The sequence below is a fragment of the Protomyctophum bolini genome, assembly GCF_963924005.1.
Source record: "Protomyctophum bolini genome assembly, chromosome: 5".
Classification (NCBI taxonomy): domain Eukaryota; kingdom Metazoa; phylum Chordata; class Actinopteri; order Myctophiformes; family Myctophidae; genus Protomyctophum; species Protomyctophum bolini.
The window spans coordinates 30,026,619-30,051,859 of record NC_137866.1 but is presented as its reverse complement, the minus strand read 5'-3'; the positions used below and the strand labels follow the sequence as shown (position 1 = coordinate 30,051,859).

Here is a 25,241-nt window from a genome sequence, read left to right as displayed (position 1 = left end):
ACACACACACATGCTTAAAATGCAAATGCCTAAAAGAATGAGACAAAAAATGGATAACCACGCACACAGGATTGGTGTAAGTTAACGGCTTGTTTCCTTTTGAAACGATTTCCCTTTCAAATGGGCGCGGCGTGCGGGCGGCATAAGAGGCAATGTGGAACAACAGAAATGGAGACGTTTTGGGGAGAGGAGGAAAGACGGGATGAGACACTGAACAATGGGACGCCTCAGGAAGGAAGGAATGCACGATGGGATATGGGGGACACAAGCCTCTCTTTGAGCCGAGGCATTATCTTCCCCCGCCCCCACCCCTTCCCCCTCCAAATATATGCTGGATGCTGAGTTAACTCCAATTGTGAGTTCATGGCTATTTTTCGATACATTTTCCCCATAGCAGGGATGCTGTCTCAGTCAATGTTCTATCACAACATGTGTGTGTGTGTGTGTGTGTGTGTGTGTGTGTGTGTGTGTGTGTGTGTGTGTGTGTGTGTGTGTGTGCGCATAGACATAAATGCACAAATATAAAATAGCTGTGGTGCTTCTGAAGTGGTTATAGTGAATTTTTTGTCAAGAGTGTAATTCAGCTTTACAAAAGCTTTTACAAAAACTCGAGAGTGTGAACTGCAGGCGGACCCGTGGATTCCTGACCGGGAAACCCTGTGCAGCTGGGCATATTGAGCGCTCGGTTGAATTTCCGCATTTGACCACTAAAATGTGGTGGTCAAATGTGGAAGTAGATGGTTCTTCCGGGTGCTTCAAAACGCCACTGAGCAACTTCCACTGACATGAATAGTTAAAAAAATGGCAGAAACGCCAATACGATTAGAAACTTTCTATTATTGGCAGAAACGCCAATACGATTAGAAACGGTCTGTGATTGACAGAAACACCAATACGATTAGAAACGTGTGCGGATACAGCTGTAGACTCCTCCGTCTGGATGTGGCCACAGACAGACAGACAGACAGACAGACAGACAGACAGACAGACAGACAGATGAGAGAGAGAGAGAGAGAGAGAGAGAGAGAGAGAGAGAGAGAGAGGGCGGTAGAGGGACACTGACCTTCTCTTGGGACTGGGCGGTACCAAAGAAGATGGGTATAAAGGCCAGCCAGACGATGCAGGTGGTGTACATGGTGAAGCCGATGGGCTTGGCCTCGTTGAAGTCCTCTGGGACGTCCCGCGTCTTGATGGCGTAGATGGTGCACGTCACCATGAGCAGGATGCTGTGACCATATATAGAGTTATATATACTATATAGGGCATTCATTAAAAAATCGATGCATCGATGCATCAATTTCATTAACACAAGTCGATTCAAATTAGAAGTCGAAAGTTAAAAAAAAAAGTTTCAATTGATATCCCCATATTATATGTTTTGCTCTATGTGCGTGTGTACAGAATTCAAACTGTAGGATTGATTATTGTCACGGACAGAAGTCATTCATTCCCTTTGCATACCGCACCGGAGCGCAACTCGCCTATTGGTTTGCATTGCATTCAGACCGCGCCCTTAACAACCTAACTGCAGCTATGTGTGGCTCTCAGTGCGGTCGGTGTCCCATCGAAGTTGAACTGCATCATGCGCTGTGTCAGAGAAGTAACGGATAGAAGCGTGCAAAGATTTGCAAACTTTATCCCTAAACTATATCCCCCCCACCTCCGTGCTGGAAATAAAACGAAAATAAGTACGGTAACAAACTAACATGAGAACGTTATGGAGTTGGAGGAGGAGGAGGAGGAGGAGGAGGTTCACGTCGTGAATGTGGAAGGTAACATCAGATTGTATTATGATGACTAGAATTTCGGCCCCCTTCGGGGGCCTCATCCCAGTGCCGTTGCAGCGCAATATGGGAAGAAAGAAATTGCGGGAGTTGACAGACTCCACTTCATGTTTCAGCTGTGTGTTTAAACTCAGTAGTGTGCCCTGCACACAGCGCACACTCGCAATTGCAGCTGGAGGGCGACGCGACACACACACACACACACACACAGAGCGATGTGTGGATAAATCACTGAGATTTGGGAAATGTGTTCTGAATGGGCCTGAATATATGTGTGTAGGCTGCAACAATGATTTCATAAAGTGTAGTTTAGTTTTGAACAGGCAACTAATGTAGTGATAGATTAATTGAATGGGCCTGAATAGATAGATAGATAGATAGATTTATTTATTTTAATGTGTGTTTACAATAACTGTAATGTAACAATAATACTAATAATGTAATGTAATAATTATTTAATTAACGAATTAAATAACCTTATTTTATTCTGAAGGCAACCGGATGTCTTAAATTAGCTAGCTCTCAAACAGGAAGTTCTAAATTTGCTTATTAGACGGAGCCAACTCGCAGGCAGTGCCTCCCTCAGCCCAGATGCAAGAGGATCGTTCGGTTACAGGATTCTATAGGACACCAGTTTTGGTGTGACACACACGGCTTCCACATTTAGCTTCATACTGGGTGAAAGTGTCATTCCAAAAAATATTTTTTCGCTCGAAATTGTTATTCACAATGACATTGAGTTGAGGTGCTTGTGTTTTTAGGGTAAGTGTTGCATAAGCGCTATTTCGCGAGCCGGGCCATCTCCCTCCCCTCCCCTGTGTCTGAAGCAGCTAGCATGGATTGTGGAACCTTTCCCTCCGATTGCACACAACCATGCCGTTATCCACGCGTCCATCCGATTGCTGTAATGTAAATGTTCCATCCACTGAGCAAAAGCGATATAAGCGCCTTATTCATTCACACACACACACACACATGCACGCACGCACACACACGGCCGCCTCAGACCCAGCTCCCAGCGAGTGCTGCTGCTGCAAGCAGTGAGTGTAGAGTAGGCGTGGCGCAGAATTAGAAGGGCGCAGCAAATACGACATTGAGGGGTAGAAACCATCCCGGGCGCGTGGTTCATGTAACATGTGTGTCACTGTGAAAGCCTGGCCCCATTAAGTGAACATGGTTGGCGTAGTAGACGCCAACATGACGATTTTGACGTAGGCTGTTGAGGTTGAGCAAGAATAGCGTGTTTCAGAAAAGTAATATTTATTATTATTATGATTATTATTATTAGTATTGTTATTGTGATTATTACATGGATTATTGTTGTGATGTGAGCTTGTGGCTGACTCACTATCTAGAAAATAAAAACATGGCACTTCATTTAAAATAGGTTACAGACCCCTGTTATATGTGCTTATTTTGGGATTATTTTTATAGACCTATTTACTTGTTTCTATGAGACATGGCAACAGCGCAGCGAAAGGCATCCACGTCTTTCTCTTGTGAAATGCTGAGATTAGAAACGACCATAATTATTTCATGTCATACAAAACACAACACCTAAAAGCGGAATGTGATGGTGACCTATTGAGCACAAACAGACAATGATGATTTGCTTGCTGGACCTATAATTAATTTATGTGCATTACATTTCCACCTCTCACATATAAATCAAAAGCAAGATGGATGCTAACGCGCTAACACCGTTAGCATGTTCTGTGTTGGTCAAAGGAAAAAGGATAGATATGAAACTACTGGCCAAAATGTCATACAAAACACAACACCTAAAATCGGAATGTGATGGTGACCTATTGAGCACAAACAGACAATCATGATTTGCTTGCTGGACCTATAATTAATTTATGTGCATTACATTTCCACCTCGCACATATAAATGAAAAGCAAGATGGATGCTAACGCGCTAACACCGTTAGCATGTTCTGTGTTGGTGAAAGGAAAAAGGATAGATATGAAACTACTGGCCAAAATGTCATACAAAACACAACACCTAAAATCGGAATGTGATGGTGACCTATTGAGCACAAACAGACAATCATGATTTGCTTGCTGGACCTATAATTAATGTATGTGCATTACATTTCCACCTCGCACATATAAATGAAAAGCAAGAAACCATCCCGGTCGCGTGGTTCATCTAACGCGTGTGTCACTGTGAAGGACTGGCCCGCTTATTCATTCACACACACACACACACACACACACACACACTCACACACACATGCACGCACGCACACACACGGTCGCCTGCAGACCCAGCTCCCAGCGAGTGCTGCTGCTGCAAGCAGTGAGTGTAGAGTAGGCGTGGCGCAGCATTAGAAGGGCGCAGCAAATACGACATTGAGGGGTAGAAACCATCCCGGGCGCGTGGTTCATGTAACATGTGTGTCACTGTGAAAGACTGGCCCCATTAAGTGAACGTAGTTGGCGTAGTAGACGCCAACATGACGATTTTGACGTAGGCTGTTGACGTTGAGCAATAACAGCGTGTTTCATAAAAGGAATATTTTCACAGTAAATAAGACACTTGAACGGCTAAAGAATAGCCTATGTCACTTCGGGGAGTGTGCCGGATTTATTTTGCATATAGAGATAGAGATGTGTGGTAAAAGTGTGGTTCGGTCGGAGATAGAGCACAAAGAAACGGCCATGTGCTTATGTACCCCTGTCTATTAGGGTAGCAGGATGTGCCAAACTGCTGCTTGCTGCTGTAATGTTAATATAGACCTATGTCTTCTATTGTGTTCTGAAGGTCGGGTTGTATGTTATATTTTGTATTGTGTTCTCGGGCTGGGCTGTGCTGTGCTGCGTTGCGCTGTGTGCCAATTATGACCCCTCTCCTGTTGTGTTCTCTTTTCTGGTCTGTGTACCAGTGTGCGACACACACTTGCGTGTGTGCCTGCACTGTTTAGTATTTACTATTACATTTTTATGTTTTGATAATCAGCATTTTGCCATATAGATGATACATACACTGTGCCATATTGGAGAGGCCACTGTGTGAGTACTGCTTTGTTTGACATGCTCCATATTTGAGCGTGCGCACCTCCACCCGCCCCCTGTTAAAGTCCCACGGGGGGGGGGGGGGGACGGACTTTAACTGACTTTAACTGTGTGCGTGTGCGTGCGTGTGCACTGCTCATTGACGGCCGTTAATGTCAAGGCAATTATGTTTATGCACTGTCAAATAAGTCTACATCTATTCTGAGGTAGCATATAGCTGTATAGACATATCCTGCTCATTACTGTGCACAAATGTATTATACATCTTCGTGTTTGAACACAAAATGCATTTTGAGAACCCCCACATTTTCTGTAAAGCGTGCACGCTGCCCCCCACACACCATCATTCTACAGTTGTGGCCCCCGGCCTAATCTAGTTGAATACCCTGCCTGTAGGTTACCACAACAAACAGCTGCATATCAATGGTAAGGTGAATACTGTGCATGTACTGTGACCATACTGTATCTGGTGCATGCTTGGACACCTGCTTATGAGATAGACATTGACCTGACCTTTAGCACATAAGATTGACCTACTGTTATGGTCTGACTCCCTGCCTGTCCATATTTCCACTAGCTAGTTTGGCAGAGAGCCAACAGTCTTCCCAATGAGCAAAGACACTTTGCACTTTGCACATCAAAATGAGCTTCATGTAGTTTCAATAGCATTTGGTAAAACACTAAAAGGGGTTCTCGCCCAGGTTAAAGCTCACCTGTATCCCAGCGAGCAGATGATTTGCAGATCGGTGATGTCACACTTCAGCATGCCGCGCGCCAGCAGAGGGTTCATGGTCTTGTGCTCGTCGTAATCCACCTGGTCAGAGGATATTAAATGGTGATTGGACATTGTTCTGATGACTCACCAGTCACCACAGTGTTGGGCTGTGATTGGACATTGTTCTGATGACTCAACACGGTGTTGGGCTGTGATTGGACATTGTTCTGATGACTCACCACAGTGTTGGGCTGTGATTGGACATTGTTCTGATGACTCACCACAGTGTTGGGCGGGTCCACGGCGAACCACAGCAGCACGCCCAGCAGCTGCATGGCGATGAGCGACGAGGCGATGGCGATCTGCGACGTGGGGCTGATGAAGCGCGGCGCCGCCACCGTCTGCTTGCCCTGCTCGAAGATACGGTAGATCCGGTTGGTCTTGGTGAGCAGCGCCGCGTAGCTGATGCACATGCCCAGACCCAGGAAGATACGCCTGGGGAGGAGAGACATGGGTAATGTAGTTCACTAAAACTACAATTAAAATAGACCCAGGAAGATACGCCTGGGGAGGAGAGACATGGGTAATGTAGTTCACTAAAAATACAATTAAAATAGATACGCCTGAGGAGGAGATATGCTGTTTATTTTTACATGTTTAATGAGCCTTGCCTTTTGATGTCTTGTTTTGTAACGTTTGACTGACAGTAGTACAACTGGCTTGGCGATCTTCAGGGACGTGATGACATAGATAGATATATATATATATATAGAGAGACGACCGACAGACAGACAGACAGACAGACGGATTGATGGATAGACATATATCTCTACCTGAAGGAACACACTCCCACATCAGGCTTGGCGATCATCAGGAAGGTGATGACGTAACACAGGAAGATGCCCGTCAGCAGCACGTAGCTGAGCTCGCGGCCCGCCGCCCGCACGATGGGCGTGTCGTTGTGCCGCACGAACGTGGCCACCACGAACACGGTGGCGCCGATGCCCAGCACGGCCAGGAACACAGGGATGACGGCCCAGGGCGAGTGCCACTCCAGCTTGACCACGGGGATGGGCTGGCACGCTGTGCGGTTGGTGTTGGGACGAAGGTTGTACGCGCACATGCGGCACGACGTCTCGTCATACTGGTACTGGTAGCCGTCGCACAGGTCGCAGTGCCAGCAGCATGGCATGCCTTTAACACAGAAAAATAATATGTCAACACAGGTTGCAGTGCCAACATCATTATGACTTTAAAGCGCAAATAACATGCATTTTAAAACTGCTTTTAATATTTAATAATCATATTGTCTATGTCCCTCAAAGTTATTTCTAATGGTTTGAGCCTCAATCACCACTCTGATATAACCAGGCCTTGTCAATTCTTTCTGGACTTTGAAAGCAGTTTTAGCTGCAGTACCACACTGTCCTGAGGTGGAGAGGGTGCTGATATGCAGATTATTTAATATTTTAGTCATTATAATACTCATGCTAGATAAAACCAGGCTTGTTTCCATTCCATGCCAGCTTGGAAAATCAACAATGGTGGACATTGTAAACAAAGTGGAAATGCAAATTTGCAACTGAAGACTGAAGAAAAGGAGGAATTATACAAAGTAGGGTGACATTGATGACATCACGATGAGGCCAAAATCAGTCGAGCTGTTTCTGAGAGCAATTTCCATTAAAACACCAATATGACATGAAGGCCTGATTGTTCAAAATTGGTTATTTGTGGGGATAGAAAACACACATGGGAGCCCCAAAAACACAAAAGAAATTGAAAAAGTAGAATTTTATGTTATAGGTCCTTTAACACAGACAGATAATATGTCACACAGGTCGCAGTGCCAACAGCATGACATGCCTTTATCACATCCCTTTAATCTTCATAAAAAATAAACAAAACAGTAGTTGCCCCGATATGTTCCCTCAGTCCCATATGCTCATTCATGCGGGACATCTACGTGTCCCGCACTGGACTGTTGGGATTCGAACCACGGAGAAAACAGATTCCCGCACGGACTGTGTTAAGTACTCATTCTGCAGAATGTCCACTTTCAATTTTGAATGTATAAAAATCTTTTGAAACAGCAAATCTACATACAGTGAGCTTGTACAGTAGATCATCTATTTTCAAATGGCCTAAATTGTATATAAGGCTGAAGTGGTTAATGCATGTTTTGTAATAATAATCCAAATCTACAAAGTATAACTATAACAAAAGTTTTCACATACATGTAGTGGAGTGAAAAGTACCATATTTGTATCCCTGAAAAAATGTAACAGTATTGAAAATACTAAGAAACAATTCTAAACTGTACTTAAGTACTTCTACTTATAGCTACTTTCCAACACTGCACTCGAGCACTGCAGGCAACGTGCACTTCACACACACACTGCAGGCAACATGCACTTCACACACACACTGCAGGCAACATGCACTTCACACACACACTGCAGGCAACGTGCACTTCACACACACACACTGCAGGCAACATGCACTTCATACACACACACTACAGGCAACATGCACTTCACACACAGACATCAAAGGGAGTTCGATCCCAGCTGCTCTCCCTCTGCCTCTCTCTCCCTTTCTCTCTCGTCCATTGAATGCAGGCAGCATGTATTTATTGTGTTGAAAGAAATGTCAAAACGTTCTCCTTTCCTTTCCACAGCGTAACCACAGGCAGCGTTCAGGAGAATATAACCTTGTCTGAACTCTGATGAACTTCAACTAAGCTGTTTCATGTTGAAAGAAAGAATTGCCCTCTAGAAATGTGTCTCCAGTAAATGGTGAATTGTACATTAAGGGCCCATTTACACTGGCAGACAAATCCAGATCTGTTCCACATGCAGATTGAAATCCTATTTGTTTTTTAAGTCCAAACATAAACAAGTCACACGGAAATCCCATTTTTACGAATGCGAATCACTTACCGGTATAGGCCTAAGCCAGATTGAGAGGTGGTTTCAGGAGATCTGTCTCAGTCTGAACGCAGTAACCTATTCTAAATCGGATTTCGATGTGACTTAAGTGTTTATAATCGGATTCCAATCTGGATGTGGCACAGATCTGATTCTAGGCTGGATTTGGCTTCCAGTCTGACGCTGAACACACAGATCTGAGACCAGTGTTGTGACGCCCTTACATGCGTTACGTTACATAACGTAACTACTATTTGCAGTAACTTGTAACCTAACGCTTTACATTTCACCATTCCATAACGGCCTTATAGTTATTGTGTGAGGGTTACCCGCGTTATGGCGTTATTATGTCAACTTATGTGATCAGTGAAAAGTCTCGCCAAGCAGCTCCGTGCTATCATACAGGCGTCTCTGTGCTGCTGAAGTGAAGGGGGCAAATAAAGTTGTGAATCGATATAATTCAACTAAACTGCGGGGGAAACACAGATGTACAAGCCCAACGCGCTGTGCATTGTGACGGGTAGATAACTTGTAGATCTGCTACTTCCAGCGCAGGAAGGGCGCATGCTTATGACGCTCTTTAACTATGCATTCAGCAGCCACAGCCAGCGAGTCACAACCAGGTCACAACAAGTTGTTGTTCTGTGCACGAGCACTGCAGCAGACGGAATGCACAGGCAGATCCGACACAACTTTATTGCATACATCGATTGAAAGCACAGATCTGTGCTTTCAATCTTATTTCCCATCCACGGGCACAAGCAACGTGATATCAGGAGCTTCCACCCGATCTGTGGTGGTGTTCTGTTTACGAGGGAAGCTACTAGCTATAGTAGCTAGCATGGGAGCTAATGTTAGTTTCACTGCTGCTGCTGCGTTTACACGGGCAGACACAAAGACGAATGGGAATATCATTTGGAGCTTTAACAATGAATGATAGACTGTATCGTTGTGTCTGCCCGTGTTTAATTGTCAGGGTTTCACTGTCCACAGCAGGCAGACCTGTCAAAACGATGCACTTCCCAAAACTCAGAGACATGCCACCACCTATAAATTCAAACCCACTATAATAATATCTCATTCCACTTTAATTTATTTTATTCCATAGTCTTAGTTTTTCTCTAATAAAGTAGTTTTTATTTGTTTTCTCATGTTCTCCTTAAGTGTCTTTAAGTACTCAGAGAAGCTTTATATAAATAATATTACCACTATTATTATTACTACTTGTTTTATTGCCTATGCTTATGTAGAAAAAAAGCTCACTGCTCAGGTCAAATAGGCCTATTGATATGCGATTAAAATGTGATTAATTGAGATGAATTCATCACAAAGCCTCCAATTAATTAGATGTTTTTTAATGAAGTCCCAATATTCTTTATAGATCTAGCTTAAAAAAAAATCTGAAAAAGGTTAAATGTGTCGGATCGCATCAAATTCCATGAAATTCCACAGTCCACACAAGATGTATTCGGCTATTCGGTTTTCGGCCAACTGTTTCCTATATTTGGTATTCGGTTTCGGCCTTTTTTATATTATTATTTTTTAAAGTAAAGTAAAGTAAAGTAGTTACTTTCATAATTTAATGTAAAGTAAAGTAACAAATTACTTTTTTAGATAAGTAACGATAACTATAACGCCTTACTTTTTAAAAGTAACTTCCCCAACACTGTCTGAGACAGATCTGAACTGGTCACTTGCAACGGTCTTGACAAAGGACCAGATTTGAGAAATAAATCTGATTTGATTCTGATTTGACTGGATGTGACTGCAATCTAAATGGAGCATTAGTTGAGCGAGGTGTCGCTTGCGCAACGACAATAGCCAATCTACAAACTCACACCATGTCGCATTGCGATGCGTTGTGAGCTTGTACATCGGCTACCGGGATTTCTGAAAAAAAGTGCCTTTTTTTAAACTGTGGCACAAACTGCACATTTGTGCCACGGACGGACACCCCACACAAGACAAGATTTGATTAAAACTTTTATGAAAAATGTATTCACACTTTTTCCACAGATTCTTCAAGAAGAATTGGAAAAAGAAAATAGTACAAAATATGGGTTTGGGATATTTCACTTTCAAACATGTTTGGTCTCATTTCATCGCTACTACTACTGATTTCATCGCCTACTACTACTGACTGAACACCCCAGATAGTTTTTAAGTTGCTTGATTGCGTATTTAGATTGATGGTTCATGATTCCACCACAGATTCATAGAAAACACCAGTCCTTTGGTTCTGCATGGTGACTCATTATTGTCCTAATTCATGAGGAGGCCGTGTTTTATTTATACATTTATACATTTATAAAATGTTTTATAATTTTTTTGGGGGGAAAAACGGAAGACAAAAGCGTTGATGATAGCGTTTTACCAAAGTTTGGGCGGTTGGGCCGTTGCAACCGGACATACTGTATCACACCGCTAAAACCATCTCGTCCCGTCTCGACCCTTGTGTGGTTTGGGCTTAACGGAGCCACTACTCCACCACAACACATGGGCACCGGTCACAAGGACGTCCCACACTAACATATGTGAGTACTCAAGAAAGATGCAAGCACACAAAGCACCAACAAGCTGGCCGGATGTCCTGAGAACCGGGATGACTGGAAGCGACGATGGAAGGCTCGTCTGAGGACCACCTAGAGAGACTCCACCACTACTCCGTACTGTACCTTTGACTCTCTTCTTCCTCTCTCCTGTCTTGCAGGGCAGGCTGCAAACCGAGATGGGCACTTCCTGTTCACCGTCTGGCCACTGGAGGTCCTCCACCTGAGAGAGAGAGAGAGAGAGAGAGAGAGAGATCAGAGATCATGCTGTATATACTCCCCCACAGATCACAAAAAACACAAAGAGATTTTGAAAACTTCTTCTCCAGGCCACACCCTCATTCCCACATTGCAATTCAGGTGTCCTACTTAAGCAGCCTCATCTCACTACTTATTCTCCATGCTGAGCTGTCAAGCAGCTCGTGTGGCGTCTGCGTGAAAATTTCCCCCACCTCCCTGGCGTCCTCCCTGTAGTTCTTAGTACAGGGAATATTATTGTATTGTTTGCGATTGTGTAGATTAATTGTGTTGAATCATGTGTTGTTGAGTTATTACTGTGTATTGTTGTTCATGGATTGTATCTTTGGCTCTGCTTTGGGGGGTCGTTGATATCAGAGCTGTGTCACGGTGCACAGCTAATCGGAGATATCAAATGTGATATCAGAGCTGTGTCTCGGTACGCAGACTATCTGATATCACATGAGCAGGGCCACACCGCCATACTAACATGCAATAGCTTTGCAATAAATGGTTTATGGTCAATCTGAGCTGAAGTGTCTCAATGAACATTAATAATAGAGAAAATACATCATGAATAAATACTGAACCCAGATATAATCATTAAGGAAAGTTTATGCATGCACCATGTGTACTATGTAATTTTCCATTGTAAATTTCGTTATTCCATTGTAAATTTCCATTTTCCAGCCATTCAGTTGCATTTTCTTTTTTTTTTGGGGGGGGGGGGGACTCCCCAAAATAATTTGGCGGCCCACAGGCTGAGAACCCCTGTCCTAGACACAGAGTACACTGGAGTATAGTTTATCTCCTAGACATGGAGCTGCATATGGAACAGAACACACACCATAAGGTGCATGAGGAATTGAAACCTAAAATAGAGCACTTTTCTGTCCTTTTGTGCAATGGGACTTATTATACTGTATGTCTTCTCAGTACTTGAAAGTCATTGAAAGAAAACACCATGGAAACAGAGCTTACTACCTACTGAAATGAAAACAAAGCAAAGAACACACGAGTTTGAATGCAGAGGATTGTCAGTAAAGGAGCATTTCATGCTAGAAGGCTTTTTTTCTCGCGATAGACGAGACTTCAAGCTTTACGGCTGAAACGGCAGTTTATGCAGTAAACTTTTGACATTATGAAGAGAGGATTTATTTATTAGCTTCCCGTTCACTATCCTGTTAGCGCGGCAGAAAGAATGCCTTGTCTCTCCTAATCCAGGGCGCTCTCTGTGGTTTTGATCTGATGGATATACTAGCGCTTCATTTCTGCTCCTCTTCCGCCTCTCGTTCAAAATATGAACGCTTTTTGGATCATGTATCGTATAAATGAAATCGAGCAAATAATGGAACACGAATATAGATTAATTCAGAGCATATATTATGTCAAACTCAAGGCCCGGGGGCCAAATCAGTTAATGTTAATGAATTATCTTTGGCCTGCATGATATTTAATTAGTACTGGCCCTCTGGTATATTGCACTGACCACCATAATACTACAAGTCCCACAATGCACTGCGAGTGCATTGTCACGTATCGCCCGCAAGCGCAAGCATGTGTCTTCTCTTCACTATTGATCAGCAGTGAAAGTATATCACTTGTGGTCAACTTTCAGCTACCCCTCTACTAAAAAATGGCCCGTGTGTTGAAACAGTCCGGCCCTCGACTTGTACCAATTTCTTTATGTGTATTTGAGTTTTACATCCCTGATTTAGAGAGAGGGAAATTCTGAGCCAATATAATAAGGGTGGTCTCTAGTGTTTTACTTAAGTAAAAAGTATCAATACTGCAATAGGGAAATACATCAAAATGCACTTGAGTAAAAGTACAAAAGTATTGGTATCAAAATGTTCTTCAAGTTCTAAAAGTAGAAGTACTATAGGATGTTCTATTTTAAGTTAAGATTTCAAAAACAGATATGCATATAGCAGAAATGCATATAGGGCGCTGAAGTGGTTAATGTATGTTAATATTAATCCAAAACTACAGTACAAAATAACTAAAGTTTTAAAATAATTGTAGTGGAGTAAAAGTACAACATTTGCCTCTAAGACATATAGTGGAGTAGAATTAGAGTATTGGAAATACTCAAATCAATTGCTGAGGAGAACTGGGATTTGGTGCCTACTAGTGTGATCGTTTATTGCAGGGCTTTAGACTTTAGCAAAGCTGTTTCTATTCATAATGTTATTATTGTCTTCCATTAAACGACATGAGTAACCGAGAGAGAGAGAGAGTCGCCATTCCAGAAGTACCACTAATGTCTTCCTGTCAGTCAGTCACGCTGAGTGAAGGATAACAATCTGCTCTCACATTCATAGGAGGAGGGATATAATTTTCTAATCTGCACTCACGTTCATAGGAGGAGGAATATATTATATTCAAGGATGGCTCTATGACGATACTCGTGACTTAAATAAGAGATGCTCAATCTTTTGTAACCTGCGATACGATATTTAATCTACTCTGTGAAATCATCAGTATTAATGCAACTCCCGACATGCAGAATTATCACACACCCTTGGCACAGGCAACTCCAACACAATTAATGATAACAACCCTGACTGACAAAGATTATTAAAGCAATAAGGAAAGCACTTAAACATCAAATATGGCCCTGACGTCCCAAAGTCAAGCAGAGTTAAGAAATGCACGCAGCTTAACGACCTGCCGTGAAATCACACTGACAACATGAGAGGAAAGATTGAAAAGTCATTAACAACCATCGTTGTTATCGACTGTGTGTGTGCACCGCGCGGCCATTAAGTGAATTAGCCATGTGAAGTTTATGACAGGCTTTTTGTGGCTGGTCCAATTTGTTCATTTCGGTGTATAAACACGAAACGAACACTGGATTGATGCTGTCCTGACCACAAAGGTCAACACGCGCAAACATGCACGCATGCTCCTATGGCACTAAAACAGTGGTTTTCAACCCATTTCATATCAATGTCCATTATTTATTCAGCATTTGAGCCACGAAAATTGACATTGACATTTAGCCTCTCAGACCAAAGACTAAGAATCTTTTGTTGTCGTTGGATACTATTTCCATGCTGTATTGATGGTGATACCATATGAGATAACAGGTCGTTGATGAAAATAAAATATAATCTCTAATTGTTTAGACTTAAACAATTAGAGATTACTGTAATTTACCTTGACCTTTTTTATTTTATTCAGACAGCCAGCAATGGGTAGAACGCTCCCCCAAAAAATTGTCTCTGTGACACATCTGGGGGCCGCAATCTGCATTCAAAGATGTTCCTAGAAGCTTTGTCATTGGTCGAGAAAAAAAAAAGAAAACCCGGTCGCAATGACTAACCAATCAGGAAGCAGACAGGCCAGGCGACCAATGACAAAGCTTCTAGGAAAATCTTTGAATGCAGATTGCGGCCCCTAGATGTGTCACAGAGACTACATTTATTTTGGGAGCGTTCTATCCATTGCTGGCTGTCTGAATACCATATTATTACTTATAGCAGCATTAAGTAATGCAGATGTTTAACAATAATGTAACTATTGATATTGTAAAATGAAATCAAATGGACCTGTACGGGTCCATTTGGTTTCATTTTACGCTCCCAAGAGTTAAAGATCTCTAAGGGTCCACTTGGTCCACTCTCCATCATTTAGCTGGGAAACACCTGGGACCCCCTCAAGGACCACTGGTGGTCCCTGGACCGCTGGTTGAAAACCACTGCACTAAAATGTGGAATGCCCTACCATTAAGCATGTGAATTCTGTGAATCCCTTGACTCCTTCAAAACCGCTCTCAAAGAGCACCTACGGACGGCTGCAATTCGAAAAAAATAAAAGATAGTCTGAGTCCCCCAACCCCACATAGTCCCTTTCCCCCATACTGTACTTGTTTTTCCCTGTTTTACATTCTTTATATGATGATTTCCTGTTTTCATAGAAGTATATATCTGTACGTCTCTAAATGTTCTGATGAATTAAAAACGGTAGACCTGTTCTAAACAAGTGTAATGCTTAATCATGGTGTCGTCCACAGCAACAGTTTTTGTATTGACTTTCGTTTGAAATTCAGCCATTCTGCATACTGTGAAATAAAAATGTCACACAATCAATCAAACACACACACTGGTCTTAAAAGTCTTGGTATGAACATTTAAGTCAAATTAACACACACACACACACACACACACACACACACACACACACACACACACACACACACACACACACACACACACACACACACACACACACACACACACACACACACACACACACACACACAATGTCTACACCGGGTTTGTGTGGCGTGTACCTGCGTATGACTAATGTGTTGTTGCTGGGGTGTCTGAGTAGATTATCATCTGCCATTTATCTGGGGCCAGGGGAGGTGTCATGTGTTATTTGGACAATGAATGGAGCTCTGTGGAAACACACTGATTACACGCTGTGAGCTGCTGGAGGAGGAGAGGAAAAAACACAACGTGGTAATGAGACCAACAGCTCACTGTTGCTATGGAGACCGAGCGGCCAGATCTGTCACCTTGGGTCTCATTGCTGTACGGTGACTCTTTCACTGGTGGGGAAAAAGTACTTAAAGCAGCTATAACATGAATTTTAAAACAGTTTTTAATATTTAATATCATGTTGTCTATGTCCCTCCAACTTATTTCGAATGTTTTGAGCCTCAATCACCACTCTGATATAACCAGTCCATGGCATTTATTTTTTGCTTCTGAATCTGTTTTAGCTGCAGTACCACAATGTCCTGACGAGGTGGTGGGGGTGCTGATATGCAACATATTTAATATTTGAGTCATTATAATACTGATGCTAGATAAACACAGGCTTGTTTCCATTCCGTGTCAGCTTGGAAAATCAACAACAACAATGGCGGACAAAGTGGAAATGCAAATTTGGAACTTGACTTACCCCTCACCTTGTACTGTAGTTACAGTGAGTCCACCCATTGGCCCCTCACCTTGTACTGAAGTTACAGTGAGTCCACCCATTGGCCCCTCACCTTGTACTGAAGTTACAGTGAGTCCACCCATTGACCCACCACCTTGTACTGAAGTTACAGTGAGTCCACCCATTGACCCCTCACCTTGTACTGAAGTTACAGTGAGTCCACCCATTGAACCCCCACCTTGTACTGAAGTTACAGTGAGTCCACCCATTGACCCACCACCTTGTACTGAAGTTACAGTGAGTCCACCCATTGACCCCTCACCTTGTACTGAAGTTACAGTGAGTCCACCCATTGAACCCCCACCTTGTACTGAAGTTACAGTGAGTCCACCCATTGGCCCACCCATCACCTTGTACTGAAGTTACAGTGAGTCCACCCATTGACCCATCACCTTGTACTGAAGTTACAGTGAGTCAACCCATTGGCCCACCCACCACCTTGTACTGAAGTTACAGTGTAAATGTGGTGTATAGTGTATGTGTGTCATTACCCTGAGCTGCAGCGAGTCCACCCATTGGCCCATCACCTTGTACTCCGGGGTGGACGAGGTGTTGGACACCTGGAACTGGAACAAGTCGTAACGGCCCGGAGCGTCGCCGTTCCTGTTGAACGTCACAGAGGTGCCGGCACTGCCTGCAACGAGGAGAGAGGGACCAGAGCCATAGAGAGACAGAGTTACACACTGCCTGCAACGAGGAGAGAGGGACCAGAGCCATAGAGAGACAGAGTTACACACTGCCTGCAACGAGGAGAGAGGGAACAGAGCCATAGAGAGACAGAGTTACACACTGCCTGCAACGAGGAGAGATGAACCAGAGCCATAGAGACAGAGTTACACACTGCCTGCAACGAGGAGAGAGGAACCAGAGCCATAGTGAGATAGAGTTACACACTGCCTGCAACGAGGAGAGATGAACCAGAGCCATAGAGACAGAGTTACACACTGCCTGCAACGAGGAGAGAGGAACCAGAGCCATAGAGACAAAGTTACACTACCTGAGGACAGAGGAACCAGAGCCATAGAGTGAGACAGAGTTGCAACATTGAGGGGGCAGACAACTGAGCGCTCGAGTGCTGTTCATTAGGGGTGCTGAAATATTGGAATATCAATATATATATATCGATAGGTCCTCCCACAATAAATAATCAATAGCGATTATTAAAATATCGATATCGAAAAGAAAAAAAAAGTGATAATGGTCAGTGATAATGGTCAGTTGGTGGTGTTTGTGATGTATTATGATTAGTGTGTGTGTGCTTAAGCACAGGGTGTGTGATGCGTCAGTGCAGTAGTACTGTGTAGAAGTGCTTGTAGTCAGTGCATGTTGCATGCTGCTCCTGCTTGCTACTCTCTGCTTTCAGCTACTGCCGCCGGTTAGCCCTCCTCGCGGGGGGTGAAAAGAGGAGCTGAGTTGCGTAAGTCTCCTCCTGCCGGTACACAGCCTCTCCACCACCAAGACTCCTGCAGTGCCTCCTCGTGGCCACACACGGATATGTGTCCTTGCGGACACCAAACTAAAATGCAGGGGATCTCGGAGCAGCAGTGGGCCCCAGAGGTGAGGTGTGCAGGCCCACCGGTGTGTGGACACGCCCTGGCACCTTACCAACCACTGCCCCAGTTATGGGTAAATAGCATGGGCAGGTGGAGCTCATAGCCGAGGCAACCCACCTAGGAGAAGGACACTCCGAATTAAAACCAGGACTGTGAGGAGTTGCGCCCCACAGTTCTTATATAGCATTGTAAAGTCAACCATGGAAAGTCTAGTCATTTCAAAACCTATACTTCCAGCGGCGGGAGTCCGCAGGAGCCTAGCAGCGGACCGTAGTGCTGGTCCTCCCCCGGGGGGACAACATGACGACTGGATCTTAAACCCGCAAGGGAGGGTTCAGTCCGAAAACAGCACACGATCTAATGCAATCTTGCGTTGCAGGAAACCATTTATAATGGGAACCTTCAACACATGCACAGTCAGAGAAGATGGGAGGTTGGAGGAGCTCACACACTGTGCAGAGAGCAGAGGAGTGGAGATCGTAGGAGTCCAGGAGCACAGAAGGGTGCACAATGAGATCACGATCAAACACTGCAGGGTTGAGAGTTACACCCTCGTCACCTCCTCGGCATGGAGGAACGAAGCCCAGGCAGCAACCGGAGGTGTGGGGCTGCTGTTGAGCCGGCCTAGAGCACGTAAGACACTGCGGAAAACCCACCGATTCTCAGAGCGGATCCTCATTGCCGAGTTTAGTAGCAGTCCGGTAAGAGTGAGGTGTAGTCCTAGAGGATCTCCGCATTGATGACGGCCCTTTCACAGCAGGAGAGTTTGCCAAGGTCAAAGCCTCCCTGAAGCAAGGGAAAAGTGCTGGACCTGACGGCATTCCACTTGAGGTAGTCAAGAACTGCAATCTTGATGAAGTCATCTTGGAGATCTGCAGAAATATGGTCTCTCTCTCACATCATCCCAGTACCAAAATCTGGAGATCTGTCAAAACCTGACAATTACCGTGGTATCAGCCTGACCTGTATCATAGCAAAAATGTTCAATCGCATGATACTGAACAGGATTAGGAGCGCAATCGACCCCCACCTCAGGGAAAACCAAAACGGATTCCGAGAGGGAAGAACCACATTAGCCCAGATCCTTGCGTTACGGCGGATCATTGAAGAGGTCAAGAGGAACAACCTAGCAGCAGTGCTATGCTTCATTGACTCAATCCATAGAGAAATGATGGTGAGAATACTCAAGGCCTACAATGTTCCTCCGAACCTGCTCCGAGCCATTGATACCATGTACACGGGAACGAGAGCCCGAATGGTAACAGTGAGGAATTCAGCATCCAAACCGGAGTGCTGCAGGGAGACACCCTAGCCCCCTTCCTTTTTATAATAGTGTTGGACTATGCCCTGAGACAAGCTATTAATGGAAGGGAGCCAGAGCTCGGCTTCACTATCTCACCCAGAAGGTCTACGAGACACCCTGCAGAAACCCTCACAGACCTGGACTACGCTGATGACATCTGCCTGCTATCTGACAACGTAAGGCAGGCACAGGCTCTCCTGACCAGAGTGGAGTTGGAGTGCGCCAAAGTTGGCCTCAGGCTAAATGCAAAGAAGACTGAGGTCATAATATATAACATCCCCCAAGAACATCTGCCCCTAACGACAATAGAGGGTACTGTTCTAAAGGAGGTCAGTGACTTCAAATACCTGGGCGCATGGGTCGACTCCACAGAGAAGGACCTTAAAGTGAGGAAGGCACTTGCCTGGCGAGCTCTTAACGGTATGACCAGTGTGTGGAAATCCAACCTCCCCCGACACATCAAGATCAGTTTCTTCTCTGCTACCGTGGAGTCCATCCTCCTCTACGGCTGTGAATGCTGGACACAAGCCCTACATAAATCCCTGGACGGGTGCTACACCAGAATGTTACGTGTGGTACTTAACATCAACCAGGATGAGCACATCACCAACAAGCGTCTGTACGGGGCATTACCAAGTGTAACAGAGAAGATAGCAGTAAGGAGGATGAGACTAGCTGGCCACTGCCACCGATATCAAGAACTCCCGGCCAAAAAGCTTGTACTGTGGGAACCAACACACGGGCATCGATCGAGAGGACGTCCCACACCTACCTACGTGGACGTACTAAAGAAAGATGCTGGTGCAGAAAGCACAAAGGAGCTGGCCAGATGTATGGAGAACCGAGATGACTGGAGACGACGATGGAGGGCTCGTCTGAGGACGACGTAGAGAGATGATGATACCAGTGATAATGGTCCCTCCCTGTGTCCGAGCATGAAAATAGCGCTTTTTCAGTTTCAAGTATTTTGTAGTTGCAGATATCGTGATACATCGTTGATATTTCATACAATATATCGATATATCGCAAATATCGCAATATATTGAATATCGTGATATGATCGTTATCGAGGGCCTAATATCGCGATTTATATCGTATCGTAAGGTACACCCATATAGTCCCCTACTGTTCATGCAGCCTGGAGAGGGACAAGCTGGAGTTTGAAATACGTTGTTTTCAATGGCGCAAATAAGAGCTATTTTAGGCATGTGTGCAACATGCCACCTGTTTTAAAGTATTGCACAGTGACAACTAAAGTCTCTGTAATGTTGTACTATTACTACATTTAATTTTAAGATCATTAAAGCTGGGCTGTTGCCTGAGTCCAGTGCATTCTGCCACGACATCATCACTGTTTGCAATGCTCTTGGCCAATAGAAGTATATGTAGAAGAGCCGCCATTGGACTGAAGCCCCATGAAGTGACCAATAGAAGTCTATGTAGAAGAGACGCTATTGGACTGAAGCCCCATGAAGTGAACGGAGTTGTAACTCTGTCTTACTCTTATGGCTCTGAGAAGAACCAGGGGAGAAAGTAAGTAACTATAAAGCAGTGGTTTACAACAAACTTTACAGCTCAAGATCCAAGAGAGAAATTAAGACGTTTTGCCCTGGGCCTAAACTAGTGAAAATAGCAGATCTACAAGCTCACAACGTGTCTCATTGTGAACGTGTAGATCTGCTTGTAGATTAGCTGTTTTCAGTCACAGCTTCCGCTTCTTCAACATGTGTTTTCTAATTTATAGAATTTCTTTAATTTTCTTTAAATGTTTGGAAATAATAATTAAAAACTAAATGTGGGAGACAAAAAACAAAGGGACTATAAGAGCCCCAACCGATATAACCATCTCGTCGATAATATATTGTTGGCAAATATGAGGTAATCATCCATTGCTTTTGGGGACATTTCAACCTGGTGTACCCATCTCGGCCATGTCATTGTTGGTTGAACACTTGATATACAATCTCACATGCTCACAAATCTTGAACGGGGCTTAAAGTGGTTACATAAAAATAAAACTCTGTTAAAAAAGCTGTCTGTGTTTACTTTGATCTAATTGTTTGCTTACAAGTGATATCGTAATAGAGGGTATGCGTATGCATAAAGTGAGTGGCAAAGTCAGTTTAACGTTGTTTAATGCAATCAGATAGGACTTATTTTGTTGCCACTCGGTTGGTGTTCCTGCATAACTTCTGGGTATGATGATGATGTGGCGTGCAGCCACATACGCTCTATTAAATCTGTTGCACTTTTTGACAAGACACGGGCACAAAATGGCATTCGGTTTCAGACCCAAAGACATGGCATTGGTTGGTTCCGACTATAAATACAACAGCTTGCGGATTTGTTGCCGCAATAAACTACAACAACCCCTAATGTTGAGAAGAACACAAACTTCATAACTTTAAAACAACATGGTCCCGTTACTGTGCCCCGGGTCTCAGCACAGCTAACTGTCTGCATATCAGAGCACAGTGTGGGCTGTTCTGAATGACCCTGACCCATCTTTATCATAAGCATATATATATACAGGAGAGTTCTGTCCCTCTGGACCCATACTGCTTATACCTGCTCTCTATGTATCAAGGCTGGCGTTATGCCACCGGAGGAATGCACACGCAGTACATGCAGGACTGCAATGGCACTATCACTAATGTATGTATGTATTCACTTAGTTGTTTGATATCTGCTGCACACTGCTATATATATATATATATATATATATATGCTCTATTCTTATGACAGTATTTTGTACGTAAGTGCAAAATGGCGGGGGTTCGATCGCACTGCTTGGTGAATAATGTCACCCACACACGACTACTGTAGTGTACACACTACTGTCAAATTGTGATGTGAATAGAGACGTGTTGTCTGTGAGAAAAACAAACAAAAAAAGTGCTCAAAATTGATCAGTGTTGATTGTCCTATTCACTGAGGAAAATAAATTGAAGACTAAGCTATGCTGACTAAAACTAGACTAAGATGTTAGGTGTGTGTGGGCTTTTAATGAACAATGCATTTCACATGCCTACTTTTAATTGTTATTGCTGACAATACAGTTAACCTTGAACCTAGGGAGGGCCTAGTGGATCCAGTTGAACTAACAGACAATCATTTTATGTTTGAATGCGCTCTGAAAATAGCAGATAAGCTTATTCAGCATGCGATGTGCTGTCCAAATCAACAGTGAAACGGACGCCACACATTCTTTCCGCAAGTAAAGAGCAAAGTGTGTCGGTCAATCAATTCATCACAGGGAGAGACATGAGGACAACCGATCGAGGACCAAACTGAGCGAAAGAAGAATGGAACATAAACAGGTCAGCCAAGACATCACACGGCCTCCCCATCTGCTCTCTGCCACCAAGGCATCACACAGCCTCCCCATCTGCTGTGCGTTTGTAGCAGGCTGGTCTCAAACAGAGACCTGTGGATTCACATAATTAGCTTACTGAGCACTCTGGACGTACCTGAGACGCTCGCAAGAAGGTTTGTTGAATGTTAATTAAACCCTGTTTACACTGTGTGCGTGTGTGTGCACTGATCATCCTGCTTGCTTGCTGCTGCACACTGATACTGCTGCTGCCTGCTTAAACCTTTGCTGCTCACCCTCCTCCACCCAAAGTTACCACCTGTCATTTTGGATCTGCTGTTTGTTCTCCATTAGAACTACAGTTCCCTGGGACTAAAGACCTCTCCATTAGAACTACAGTTCCCTGGGACTACAGACCTCTCCATTAGAACTACACTTCCCTGGGACTACAGACGTCTCCATTAGAACTACAGTTCCCATGGGACTACAGACGTCTCCATTAACGGTCATAATTTCATGAATGACTGTGGCTGTAATTAGAAAGAACAGCAGGAGCACAAATAGCCGGCGACACGGTGAGGCTGCATCAAGAGTAATTGTCAGAAAAAAGAAAAAGAAGCAGGCGGAACCACTTTACAAACGTCAAAAGCTATTATGTGATGAAACGCTTTGGGGCAAACGAAAGGATTTACCTTCCAGCCAGGATGAGTCACGTCATGGACACATTTAACCACTTACTGCAAGAGATGGAATACAGTTCAACTTGCCATTGATGCATCCGCATCGCAACGCATTGCAGAGCTTGTAGATCGGCTATTTTCAAATATCCGAAATGTATATAAGGCTGAATGTATGTTTTGTAATCATAATCAAAATCGACTAAGTAACTAAAGTTTTTAAATAATTGTATTGAAGTAAAAGTACAATATTTGCCTCTGAGATGTAGTGGAGTAAAACGATTGAACTTTGACAATACTTTAGTAAAGTAAAAGTACCTCGTAGTAAAGGTAAAGTAAAATGTACCTGTACTGTAAACACAAATGACGGAACCTGGTCAACCAATCAAATGAGATCATGCATCCGACGGAACCTGGTCAACCAATCAAATGAGATAATGCATCCGATGGAACCTGATCAACCAATCAAATGAGATGCATGCATCCGACGGAACCTGGTCAACCAATCAAATGAGATCATGCATCCGACGGAACCTGATCAACCAATCAAAGTAGATCAAACAATGACTCAAAATCATGTTCAAAATCAACGGCAGCGGCATCCGTTTCAGAATCGTGACTATGGCGTGCCGTTTAGTGATGAAATGAAGATTGTGTTAGTGTATCTATTTCCAGCTATAGCGCCCAATGAGGCGTGAGTCTAACTGCCACAAACACACACAGCGTACAGCCTGCACCGACCATCTGGCCAAGGGGTCAGGGCATTCCACGCTTGCGTGGCAGTGCTGTGTAGAAGGAAGTGGGTGCATGGTACCAGATCGTTGTTCTCGCTCCCTCTAGTCGTGTGGTTGTGGGTGTCGCTCACATCTTTTTTAGATTTTTTAGATTAATTAGTCAGGTGTGCGGGTACTGAGGGCATTGTGGACGCGTTTATACATGTCAATAAATGACATATATATAACATAAATAAATTACTGATATAATCTATTTATATTCAATGATTAGCACACAACTTTCAAAAATAGCAGATCTACAAGCTTGTAGCAGATATACAAGCTTGTAGATCTGCAACAGCTAAAGTATAAAAATAATGGTTAAAAGCTAAGGTGACACAGATATGTGTCCCAGGACCCTATGGGTCAATGCAGTTGTACACGAGGATAAATCACAGTTTGGAGGCGGGAAAATAATATTGATTCGACAGTTAATGTGAAAATGGTTGTGTCGTTCGTTGAGGTCGCAAGGTGATTTCCATCCATCTTGGCAAAAGTCACTTCCTTTCGCAGCATCTTGTGAACTGGCCCTCGCCAACTTGTGAACCTTGGCACTCACCATGTGAATTAAAGTGCCAGTGAGCGAGCTTGGTCGTGGCCCAAAAATAGACTATCTACAAACTAAAGCTCTCGAAACGTCGTGCTGCTGCTAGACATGGAATATTATCCAATTCTGTACCCTTTTTAAGCATTATGTTATACTTTAGCTATTGAAAAATAGCAGATCTACAAGCTCATAGCGCAGCACGAGCTTGTAGATCTGCTATTCTTTTTTAATCGTGAAAACTTGGCGCATATCTTTGAATATATTTTCTTTCAGAGCGAACATTTTTAACTAAAAGCTTTGCTTCTGGAAGGTCCCTGAACAACATATTTTCAGATGGGGGTCGGCGGCCTATTACATAATTATTTTGGGGGTCCTTGACATGAAAATTATTGAGAACCACTGACATAGAAACATGGGTTTTTCTGTCAGGATTTAGAAGACATTTGTAGAATCGTCCTCAGGTCTAAATGGGAAAAATGTCCATTCCGAGAATACATTCCTTACCAATAAATGTCTTTCACCAACATGTTTGGTGTCTAGTAAGTAGTAACACATCTCTCAAAGACTGCTCCCGAGGAGAATCTGTGACAGCTGCGCCGAAAGTCGGGGTACCATTAATGACCAGCTATATGCAGGCAACATTGCTTTAGCTTAAAGGGGGAGTGTCACAGCCCGAGATTAACATTGCTGATAAGGTACATCACGTGGTCTGAATGAAAACAGTTTCAAACGACACGTGACTATATCTCAGGCTCTGACGTGACCTAGCATCTAGCCGAGCTGAGTGGCTAGCGCACTAAAGGCTAGTGGTTTTGAGGTGGCCTTTTGCGTCATACTAGGTGAAAGTGTAATAAAAAAAAATATTTTATTGCTCGGAAATCTTCCTTAC

At 43.7% G+C, this 25,241-nt stretch overlaps 1 protein-coding gene across 1 annotated transcript in view; it reads right to left on the bottom strand.

Annotated features, from left to right (window-relative positions):
* LOC308315463 (metabotropic glutamate receptor 7-like) overlaps positions 1-25,241 on the bottom strand; it is a 168,282-nt gene that overhangs the window by 29,512 nt on the left and 113,529 nt on the right. The window contains exons 7-12 of the mRNA XM_080763454.1: positions 16,678-16,816; positions 11,123-11,219; positions 6,351-6,711; positions 5,799-6,012; positions 5,516-5,616; positions 1,064-1,226 (exon numbers count right to left, since the gene is read on the bottom strand). Of these exons, the coding sequence (XP_080619580.1) occupies positions 1,064-1,226; positions 5,516-5,616; positions 5,799-6,012; positions 6,351-6,711; positions 11,123-11,219; positions 16,678-16,816 (1,075 nt within the window). The remainder of the gene's footprint in view (positions 1-1,063; positions 1,227-5,515; positions 5,617-5,798; positions 6,013-6,350; positions 6,712-11,122; positions 11,220-16,677; positions 16,817-25,241) is intronic.